This window comes from Lutra lutra, chromosome 6, assembly GCF_902655055.1.
Source record: "Lutra lutra chromosome 6, mLutLut1.2, whole genome shotgun sequence".
Taxonomy (NCBI): Eukaryota; Metazoa; Chordata; class Mammalia; order Carnivora; family Mustelidae; genus Lutra; species Lutra lutra.
In genome coordinates, this window is record NC_062283.1 from 70,325,410 (window position 1) to 70,337,549 (window position 12,140).

The 12,140-nt window shown below is 39.8% G+C and overlaps 1 protein-coding gene across 3 annotated transcripts in view; it reads right to left on the reverse strand.

Moving 5' to 3' along the window:
• Positions 1–6,286: 6,286 nt before the first annotated feature.
• GOPC (golgi associated PDZ and coiled-coil motif containing) overlaps positions 6,287–12,140 on the reverse strand; it is a 41,921-nt gene continuing 36,067 nt past the window's right edge. For 2 of the 3 annotated variants that reach the window (XM_047734685.1, XM_047734686.1), the window contains one exon: positions 8,096–11,132. In XM_047734685.1, coding sequence (XP_047590641.1) covers positions 11,002–11,132 — 131 coding nt within the window. In that variant the 3' untranslated portion in view covers positions 8,096–11,001. Of the gene's footprint in view, positions 6,670–8,095; positions 11,133–12,140 lie in introns of those variants that run through there. The other variant, XM_047734687.1, reaches the window with a different exon arrangement.

Genomic DNA, 12,140 nt, shown 5'->3' on the forward strand with positions numbered 1-12,140 from the left:
GCTCCAGTGCTCGTCACTGCTTTAAAATGCCGTCTTTAATTCTGATACCTGGGTATTTCCCTGTATTTGAGATTAGTGGGGCCGTTTAAAGAATTCTGATTTTATTTTACCTAACATCCCTAGGAACTTACAGACAGGTCTGCATCTCATCTTGCTGGAATGATACCATCCCAGCAGGCAGGAGACAGCATATTTATTACAAGTAGCATAGGATTTAGAACCGTACAGAAGTCGCAATTAACCTGGAATTTAATCTAACTACATGATTTCAAACTTATTATTGGCCTTCAGTCAATTATTATTTTTTTTTAAGATTCTATTTATTTATTTGACAGACCGAGATCACAAGTAGGCAGAGAGGCAGGCAGAGAGAGAGGAGGAAGCAGGGTCCCCCGCCAAGCAGTGAGCCAGATGCGGGGCTTGATCCCAGGATCCTAGGATCAGGACCTGAGTCGAAGGCAGAGGCTTTAACCCACTGAGCCACCCAGGCGCCCTGGTGTTCAGTCAATTTAACAAGAACCACTAGCCTGAGGGGGCTCTAATGCCCAGACGGCCTATGTAAGCAAACTAGAGTCTACCCCTCAAAATGCCTCAAGGTTTCAAAACCGAATGCTAAGGACAGCCAGTGACAACAGCCAATTAGGATTTAAGGTATAGCCAGTCAGATAATTTCCTTTGTTCCCACATGTTCTCGAAGTCTTTCCCCTGGCCTCCTTTGGTGGAGTGCTCCTAACCACTCCTGGTTTGGCACTACTGGATTAGAATCTATAGACACTCAGGGACGCCTGGGCGGCTCAGTTGGTTGGACGACTGCCTTCGGCTCAGGTCATGATCCGGGAGTCCCAGGATCGAGTCCCGCATCGGGCTCCCAGCTCCACGGGAGTCTGCTTCTCCCTCTGACCTTCTCGCTCATGCTCTCTCTCACTGTGTCTCTCTCTCTCTCTCTCTCAAATAAATAAATAAATAAATCTTTAAAAAAAAAATCTATAGACACTCAAATAAATTTAACATTTTTTAAATGCCTCAGTTTATCTTTCAACATTGGTGATTTCTAAACCCACTTCTTAATCCCTAACATTAAGGATTATACAAGGGCTGCTTATAATAATTTGTCTTTTGCATACAGCAGGTGGTCAATAAATAGTAACTCTTCCCTTTCGGACCAATCTGAAGTCTAAAACTGTCCTCCAGCACCACCTGCCTTCCTTTTCGAGAGGAGGTGGCCTTTTCTCTTTAACAGTTGCACTGGCTGTGGCCACCGGGCAAGGCACACCTTCCTCCCGACACCCACTTCCCACCCATTCTCTCTCCCTCTTGCAAAATCCTCTCCCACTGTGATACTCCTGCCCCCCAACTCTGCCCCCTTTTCTTCTCGCTGTGCACCTGATGTCCCCAAGCCATGTTCCCCATTCACTGAGGACTTCTTCTTCTCCATTCTTTCCCTGTGATCACACTAGAGAATGTGGTGTCCAGCATGGTTTTTTGATGCCTCCTCCAGGAACCTCCACTCCACTGAAACTACCTTCACAGACGTCCACAAGAACTATGTCCACAAGAACTCCAGCTCAGAGATCTTACTAATTCTGTCTGCTCCAAACCTCCTGTTCTTCGGATTCCTCACCTTTCATCCTCCTTATACATTGACCTCATGAAGATATTTGATGCCCAGATTTCATCATTTTCCTCTGGTTGGTGAACTTCTTAAGTTGCATTTTCTTTGCACCCAGCACGTGAACTGTTTTGCCTCAGCATTTCATGCTGCTGTCTTTCCAGGAACCCCAAACCTGGAGGGAAGGCCGCCCTCGGCATACCACCTGCACCTGTCCACCATGGCAGCAGAACATGGTGTAACCATGTTCTCGCACTGGGGTTCTTACCAATTCCCAGTTTCCCCACTTACCCGGGGCCCATTATTCCTACTTTATCAAGCTGATCTTTGCCAGCTGCCCCTCAGCAATGTTCCAAAGCACCTTTCCTGTACTTGGAGGCCTTGCCTGTACCTACCTGTCCAACCCTCTTCCCACAGAAAACCGCACCCATGCCAGTCCTTTCCTTCTCCCCTCCTGTGTCAACGGGAAAGGGGCTCAAAGCCTTCACCGGGGACCTAGTCCCCGTGGGCTTCTCCATCATCTCAGATTCTGCTCCAGAGATTCCCTTTTCCCTTGTGTTCACCTTCTCTCCCTCTCAAGGGGTATCTATCTCCCTCTTGGCTTATAACCTTGTTTAAATCTCTCTCAAGTGCAAAGAATTCCCCGTTAATACCACAAGTCCATCTCCTTATGTGTCCCCTTTCTTCCCAGAGTGATCTAACCTGGCATGTTCATTTGCTTCGGCTCCCACTCGTCCTTGTCTGATGTAATCTTTGGTTACACATGGTTATACACTGGCTATACCCACAATGTAGTAAACTTTCCATTTGTTTGAGCCTTCTTTTGCATCCCTTTACAGCATTTTATACAGTTTTCGTGCAAGTATTGCACATTTTTTGTTTAATTTATGCTTAGGTGTTTTCTTGTTGTTGTTGCCATTGGAAATGGTACCGCCCCCCTCCTCTTATAGATCAAGAACTGGTATGGCCTTCGTGGAAAAAAATATACATCCTGCAACTGTACTGTCTCTGTTCAAATTCTATCCCTGTGTAACCAAGAAAGTATTAGTTTACCTCTCTCTGACTCCATTTCCTTATTTCTAAGTGGAAATGTGGTAGACTATACTTCATGGGGTTGCAGTGAAGATTACAAGGGTTAATACATGTAAAACCCTTATAGCAGAACCTGACCCACAGTGGGCACCATGTTGGTATTAGCTATTATAGACCTTTTTAATTTAAAAAAGTTTTAAATACTAAAACATATTTTTTCTTCCTCTTTGACTTTGGTTTATATTTTATTCCTTTACTAAGTTTCCTAGTTTCTAGTAGTTTCTAGTTGATTCTTCTAGTTTTTCAGGGAATGTGATCATGTCTGTCAATAGTGCTGTTGCAAACTCCTTTACAATATTTGTACGTACATTTAATTCCATTGGCAATACCTCCCCTACCAGATTAAATGCTTCTAGTATCTCCCTACCCAACATGATGCTGGCTTAGAGGTAGCAACAGATTATGTTGAGGTGTGTATTATTAAGAAAACATCCATTCATTCCTTTTTTCCCTCACCAAGAATTAGTGTTGGATTTCCACCAACAACTTTTCAGAATCTATGGAACTAGAAGGAAATGATTTTGGGGATCCCTGGGTGGCACAGTCAGTTAAGCGTCCAACTCTTGGTTTCAGCTCAGGTTGTAATCTCAGGGTCACGGGATCGAGCCCTGAACTGGGCTCCAGGCTCAGTGTAGAGTCTCTTTTAAGTTTCTCTCTCCCACCATCCCCCTTTCTGCCACTCCATGTGCTCCTGCATGTGCTCATGCACTCTCTCTCTCAAATTAGTAAGTCTTTAAAAAAAAAAGAAAAGCAAATGGTTTTCTTGCCTAGGACCCCTTTCTAGACCCAGCCATACGATTAATTATATCACTGGATGTCCTAATATTAAACATTTAGTTATGGTGTGTGTGTCCGTTAAACTGCTGAGTTCACATCGGTAACATTTTATTTAGGGTTTTTGCAATAATGTTTTTTCATGAGACAGGTCTTTTCATTTTTTCTGTGTCAGTGTTCATCAGGTTTATTAGCGTAACAAAAACAATTTCATATTCTCCTTCTTTTAGGTTCTTCTCTTGCTAGGCATTGAAATGATCTGCTCTTTAAACATTTGGTAGCACTGCCTGTGAAAGCATGTATTTATGGTAATTTTAGAAGGAGATAGCATTGACGGTTTTTTCCACGGAAATATGTTTAGATTTTAAAACTTCATTCAGTTTTTTTTTTTAAATTTTATTTATTTGAGAGTGAGCACACAAGCAGGAGTGGCAGAGGGAGAGGGAGAAGCAGACTACTCGCTGAGCAGGGAACCAAGTGCTGGACTTGATCCCAGGACCATGGGACCATGACCTGAGCCACCTTGGACACTTAACCGACTGAGCCACCTAGACACCCCAGCTTCATCCAGTTTGGGTAAATTACATTATCGTAGAAAAGTTTTCAAATTTATTCATATAGAATTGAATAGTTTTTTTTAAATCACCCATTGAGTTCCCTGTTTTTATGGTTATTTCTCCCTTCTTTTGTACATTTGTCCTTGCTTTTTTTTTTTTTAATTAGTTTAGCCAGTAGTTCATCTACTGTCTTTTTTCCCTGCAGCCCTCAGCAGAGGTAAAAATGCCCTTACCAATAGTAAGACTGAAACCTTCCCAAATGTCACAAATATCCTGCTGCAAGCCGGCTCCCTGAAGACTGTGGGAACTCTGTGCATGTGAAGAGCAAGGGAGGGAATGCTTCCATCTCAAGGGTCTGCGTCTCTGCCATAGGATGTGAGGAGTTCCCACAATGCAAGTCACCCAACTGCAGAAAATTTCTAGTGAAATTCAAATCCAGCTCAACTATCATTTTTAAAAATAAAAACTGAATCTATCCTAGGCTCCACAAAACCTTGCACCATTAAAAAAATAGAAATAATTACTGGGGGAGAAAGACTGAAAAGCTGACAGTTTCATCTGTATTTCCCTTTCCCCCTTTGTGGCCCATTAAAGTAGAATCAAGAGAGGGTTTGAGTCCTGCCTGACACCTACTAACTGTGTGACCCTGGACAAGGAATATACTTTATAGTTCTCAGTTTACTCAACCTCCCAATAAAAAGTATTTTATTCGACAGTCTTCATAAAACCAAGCTCTAGTAAGCCGTAGAATACCATAGTTGGGATTTGCTGCCCCCTGCTGGCATTTTGACAAATTGCTAATTTTACCATTCCCAAGCATAGACTTATTAAATCTGTATATTTTACATTTTGTGGATCTAGTTTTCCTGCAAATAGTTCCATTCGTCTATCTTCCTATTTATAAGCCAGACGTCTTTTATAATCAAATACCATCTTAACTTGAACTTTAAAACAATCTTGTTACTTTTGCTGTTCAAAGCTTCCTTCCTTCTCAAATTCTTTGAAAGTTTTGTTGGCAACCTCCCAAACCTGTGATGGTTTTTTATACTTTTCTTGTGGTTCTGTTAATTTTTGCTTTATATAATTTGAGGCTATTTCAAATTAGTAAATAAAAGGTTAGAATTATTTTAATTTTGTAGTGAGCTGACTCTTTAAGGACTGAAGTAGCTTTATCCCTGGTTATGTTTTTTTTTTTTGCTTAGTTTCTCTGATACAAATAATTATCTCAGCTGGCCTTTAATATATGCCCAGTGTATCTTCTTTATCATTTCACTTTCCAATTTTCTTTGTCCTTATGTTTTAGGTGTGGATTATTTTTTCCAATCTGAATTGTTTTAATGTGAGAGTTTAGTTCTTAATCAGGCTCTCTCAAAATCCAATCCTAGTAGCACATTCTTGGCACCTGCCAGTATATGCTAGCTAATTCTTACACTTTTGAGGTCTCATCTCTTTTCTCCCTTGCCAGGCCTAACACATCCATACCCAGGCTGTGCTAGGATTTGAGCCTAGTTATTGGCCTGGCAACCAAGAGAGGACCAAGGGGACAGGGGCTGTCTGAGGCGGCGGGGGTGCTAGCGGGACCCACAGAACTAAGCACAGAGCTGCACTCACAACTATGATATTACAGAGAAAGAACACCAAGCAAAATCAGCAAAGGGGAAAGGCATGTGAACGAAGTCCAGAGGAAACCATGCACAAGCTCCAAGAGTCTTCTTATTAAGTCACAGAAGATGAGCTGCATTCCTTCAGCAATGATGTATAACAGAAAAATACTGTCCACCAGGGAAGCCTGCCCGACCCTGGGCAAGCCTGGAGTCCAGGGTTCTTACTGGGTGCAGTCATGGAGGCACTCTCCGCCTAGCATGTATCAAAATTCCAGATTCCCAGAAGGAAGGCAGGTGTTCCAACATAAATCTTCCTGTTTGTGCAAAGGCTTCAGGAGGCACAATAAACCACCCTTATCAGTAAAGGAATGGGAGGGGCGGGATATTCCTAAACTCCAAACTGCTGCATTACTAGCCACGGGTGAACTTTACAGGTAGGCCTTTCTAAGGACAACAGTTCAGGCACACCATCTATTAAATATTTAGAAAACTGAGCCATGACTTCATGCCACTCACTTACCGATCAGATCATCCTCTTCAGCCTCCGGGTGGGAGATAAGCCAGTTCCTCATCTATTAACCTATCTCCTTACATCTCCTGGTCCACTTGTGTTAGCCTGGGTCTTCCAAGAAGCAGACACCAAGACCAAGAAGGGAATCTGCTTGGGATTTATTGGGAGCAATGCTGGTGAGGAAATGGAGAGGAAGCTGGGTTTCATGGGAAGCCAGAAGCACCCAGACCCCGATGCAGGTAGGAGCTCAGCTAAAGGAGGGAAGGTGGGGAAGAAGCCACTCAGATCAGAACATAATCCTGTGGGAGTCTGGCCAGACCGTCAGGAAGTCCTCAAGCTCAAGGCAAGGGGTCATAATACTCCTGTCATGATCAGTCACTGCGGGCAGAGGCTGGAGAAGCTGGGATAGATTTCAGAGTGCAGCAGCTGGGCGAGCCCGGAGTCAGTGTGCTCCTCCTGCTGGAGATCTGGGAGAGCATTCTCCTGGCCACCACCACAGGGGCTCCAGTGATCAATATACATCTGAAAAAGATTCAGTATGAAACAAATATTTAGCACCAACAGCACAAGCTAACTTGCAATATTTTTAGTTAAAAAAGATACAAAACCACCTAAACTAGAACACTGATTAAAAACGAAAGTGTAAAAAAACACCAAAAAAAACCCAAAAAACAAAAACAAAAACCCAAAATGTAAATAATCTTTTACATTTCATAGACTGAACAACATCCTATGCAGATGAATTCTGGGGAAAAGGCTTTTCCAAACTGCCTGGTGGGCTGGGAGCTTAAGCTGCCATACAGACAGCATATTGTATGAGGTCTAAATCAAGGTTAATCAATGAAAAAAGTACTTCTGAATGTTGGTAACTCAAGTAATTTTCTGAAATATGATTTGTATTCATCAATACTAAAATACCATTTGTAAGTTTATCTTGATTGACCTCAAGTACCCTAACAAAGCAAAGGCATTCCTACTCATGTTACACCTAGTCCTTTGACGTAAGTGACCATATGTAAAACTTCCTAAGCAAAGAAACAGAATAATGTTTACATATGTTTCTAAAAATTATTTTACACCTATTTTGGAAACTTCTCAACTATATGGGCTCAGATGATAAAATGGAAGAATGTCCTCTTACATCCTCTTATATCTAATAGGATGTTTTTTAATTTGCTTCAGTTATCCTCTTAGAGAACATGGATATCAAAATCTGTAACACAAAACTAACCCAAGGAGACTAGTCTGCTAAGTTCTAACAAAACACTGGCCCCAAAGTTGCTCTGACAGCTCCTTCCAACCACGTTTTGTGTTTTTTTTTTAAAGATTTTTTTTTTTATTTATTTGACAGATCACAAATAGGCAGAGAGGCAGGCAGAGAGAGACAGGAGGAGGAGGCAGGCTCCCTGCTGAGCAGAGAGCCAGATGCGGGACTCGATCCCAGGACCCTGAGATCATGATCTGAGCCGAAGGCAGAGGGTTTAACCACTGAGCCACCCAGGCGCCCCAACCACCATGTTTTTAACTGACCCAGAGTAAACAGTTCCTATGATCACACAGTTAATTCATACAAAAAAAAAAAAAATTGTTCAACTATAGTAACTAGGTTTCAGCCTTTTCATGGACGTGATGGCCTGTTAGTACAACTAGATAGGGGCTACCAGAAATAAACAAAAATATTTAATGGGAAACTTAAAATGTTTATTTTTTTAAAAAAAATGAGATCAATACAGGGGCGCCCGGGTGGCTCAGTTGTTAAGTATCTGCCTTTGGCTCGGGTCATGATCCCAGGGTCCTGGGATCGAGTTCTGAATTGGGTTCCCTGCTCAGTGGGAGTCTGCTTCTCCCTCTCCCACTCCCCCCCGCTTTTGTTCCCTCTCTCTCGCTGTCTCTTTCAAATAAATATAATCTTTAAAAAAAAGAAAGAAAGAAAATGAGCTCAATACCATTTTAATGTAGAAGATGCCATCTTTATTTACAGGCTAATAAAAAAATATTAAACTCAACTTAACTAGATATAATACATTTGTCATAAATCCTATAGATTTGAGGCCAACCCTACGTGGAAGACTGAGTAAGTAGAACGGTGGAATACATAATAAAGATATCAGATAATGTGTGACTTACACATGAATCAATGCATTTTGTTTCTTAACATGAAAACAAAGTCAAGTCCACTGTGTGGGGAGTAAAACCAGCACCAAGCACAAGCCGTGTTACCTTTTGACAGCTGCTGAGTTATAATTACCAAGGCTCACCACCTTTCATTTCTCTTAAACCTGTTTTAACAAGCCTCATACACCCAAATATTGTTGCTCCATCAGATTCCTAATAGATACTATAGAAGAGAATGTTAGAGGCTAAAATGTAAATATACACCCATACACACAACCCTCACGTTTTGAACATTTTCCCTCAGCTCTTCCGTTGTGTATTTGCAGATTTTTCTTTTTCCTTTTTAACTGTGATGGCTTTGCCACAGTTCTCTCCCCTTTGCTATTTGGCTTTGGCCGAGAAACTTGCGTGTTAGGGATTTCTTCCCTATAAATGTGAAAATATAAAAACTGCTTTTCATTCCATCTGTAATCCTTAGCTCATCCCCTAGAGACCATTCTAAAATGAACTTTTAACTGGGTACTTTCTAAACACCTGCCAGGAAGCTCACAGTAGCGTCTGAGCAATGGAGTTCTCGTACAGACTTTCTTTGCAAACCAGGGTGAAGCAGGAATGAAAACGGAACTGACTTAGGCAATCTTAAACTACCTGGGAAATTTTTCCTTCTGCTCTTCAGCCCTTGAAAGGAGTTTATGTCATAACCATCCCATATGATCCATATTATACAGCGTCTCCAGAGAAATGCTAATTCAAGGCTCTTAAAGTACTCTTCATGGACTTTTAGATTGTTCTCGAAAATCAGAAAGTTCTAGCTAGTATCTCCTAAGGATTCTGTCTAGTAGATTAAGGATATTCTCTGAAAAAACAAAAACAAAAACTGCCATGGTCATTCCATCCCAGGCTGCGTTTTAAAAAAACAAGAACATGGCTTCAAGTCACAACAAAAATGTTTTCAGATACAGTGCAATGGAAATTTTTTTGGCTAAATGAATAAACTGGCTCAACTCCAGCTTGCAGTTCTCATGTCATGCCTGGGGTATGTGTTTGGTGTAGGGGTGCATAAAAAGTTCTTTTTTCTTATAAGAGGCCTAGCCTGTCAGGAGCAAACAATAACATGGAGCTTGATTATTTGGTTGTACAATTAAATATTAGCTTTTGCTGGGAGGCAACGTTACTCTAACAATGTATTTAATATCAGTAACAATATACACTATGAAGTGCATTTCTATTAAAAACTAACATGGTGATATACAGATGAACAGAACCACCCAAAACAAACCATAAATGAGCAACAGTTAAAACATAAAATTTATAAATAGCAAAACCACCAAAGAAAGTATATACATTGTACAGATTTACCTATGAACAAATATATAGTGCAATCTAGGATAAACAACAACAAAAAAGTGTTCTATATCACATAACATCTGAATATTAGACATGAAGATACTGGTAATACTCTAAAAGCCTTTGTAGGCTTGTCCCCCACTTAATATCCCCTTAAATGTATATCCTTTCAAAAAATCAGTGATATTGGCAAAACTATCACCTCTTTAAATGCAATGTTTTCACTTTACCCAGCAGGGTACAGTGGCCTGCAAAGCAGTAAGAGCAGGCTCCCTCCGGGGCTTAATCTCAGGATAAGATCATTAATAGATCTGTAGTTTGCGAATGAGAGCACTTTCATCAAGCAAACACTGAGATGAAAAGCCAACCCGAACAATTACTGTATCAAAACGTCCTCGGCTTTTTAAATGATTGGCAAATAAGTTACTTTGAGAGAAAACTGCTGTGTAGATACAATGTAATTTCACTGACAAATCTAAGTTTTTACTGCCAGAAGAATGTATTGTTAAGTACCAAGACTATCACAAGACAAACTTTATGAACAACTCAAAATGTATAAAACTGTTTTTTGTGGATCCCAGAAAAAAAAAAAAAAAAACCATTGGAGTCCAAACATTAATAATGTAATGCTCCAATACCATGCACACAGATAACATAATTGAGGACAGATATTTTACACTCATCTGCATTTCTTTCAAAAACCAGGAAAGTACAACGCACAATAACTTTTGAGAAAGTATTTCTAGTGCAGCATTGATTGACAAAGGATTGCTTAAAGAAAACTATTTTGTACTGCATTGAATAAAGCTGAAAGGCAAACTCATTACAATAAATGATCATTAAAAACTGATTTAGGTATCAGGATGCACAATAAATTAAATTAAAAAACTAAAACCATTCTTTTAATTAAAAAAAAATAAGTCAAGCCTACATTTCTGCAATTCATTGAGTTAAGTTCTCTCTCTGAAATACCACACTTAACATTCTGGAATATATAATATGAATTCATTTATTCTCTTGTATTTAAAGGCTATTTCTTATAAAATTCTGGTTAGCACGGTCCTTCTACTAAATGGAAAAGGAGCCAAATAAAACAGTAGTGCTTCATTTGGTACTTAAGAGCCTAGAAATATCCCTTTGGGAAACACATGCTTTGGTGCTTTACAATTTCAAGAAAATCAAAGTCGCTTTACATGCAATAGCTAATTATGGTATACCACAGAAAACCGGGAGTTTTATGCATTTAGAATTGTTCACATGAAGCCCTGAGGTACCCGACTGTCATTTAGGCTACAAGCCTCCCTTGATCTTATATAGTCTTTGTCACCATTTCCCTAGTGCCCCAAACTCAGAAAAGTCTGATCAACCATCTTGTCAGGAGATACAGTCAATTTAGTATGATTTTTTGTGATACAGACTGTGCAGATCGTCTAGTTTAGAAGCACTGTCTTCTACGGGAGTTTCACTTGAAGTTCCTAGGTCTCCATTTTCATGTCCATCAGCTACTGCCTTCTTATTAAACCCTGAAGGAAGGAGAAAAAAAAAAGCAGATACTTTCTAGTCCAAAAAAAAAATCTTATAACTTTATTGAGCAAAGACAAAGGAATGCCCACTATAATTATTAATAGTAATGAGGCAAATAACGGGGCCCTAAATTAATCATGTTGGTAATTTCTGACAAAGGGATTCTTCCTTCTTCTGACAGATAGCAAACACTGGATAGATTTTTTCATATTCTCTATTGGACCTATCAAAAAATTTTATGTAATTTCCTACCAGACTTGACATGAAACTTCGAATACACACAATCATAAAATTCAGTTAAGTTCTACTTACATAAATATATAATAACCAACTATATGTTTCTTTTACATTTTGCTTTCAGATTATTTAACTGCAGTGCACTGAGGCAAAGACTAGCTTATTGCTAAAAATCAGAGTTGCTGGCAAGACAATGTCCAGATAGAATCTAAAACAAATTTTGGTTAATCTAAAAAATAGACACTGGACTTGCAAATAAATTAGAGTTGATTATGTCATCTATTTAGTGAGCTATGAAGTATGGACGCGTGCTCAACAGTAACCAATGGATACATTTTTTGTGATTTGAGTCCATTAATAGTAACAAATCATAAAAGCATACATTGTGGTTATATGAGTCATATTTTAAGTGTTCTGTAATTTACACAGGTGACAGAGAAGTCTTTTAGCCTCAGCTGCAAAAAAAAAAAAAAAAAAAAAGAAAGAAAGGAAGAAGCCTTCTAATCCAGACAGAAAATAGCAGAAAGGGTGAAGGACAATGAAATCATAGGGAAAGCAGCCCAAGAGTGTAAAGTTTTGACATATTGCCACAATAGTTGTGTTCAAGATGTATGGGGAGAACACAATTGCTACTGCTGTCTACGTGCAGATAATTAATAAAATCCAGGTTTACCACAAAAACATTAGTTCATCAGTTCACTATATAACTCTATGCCAGAAATTCTCATTTTTGGTTTTCAGGATGCCCTCACATTCTTCGTTAGTACTGT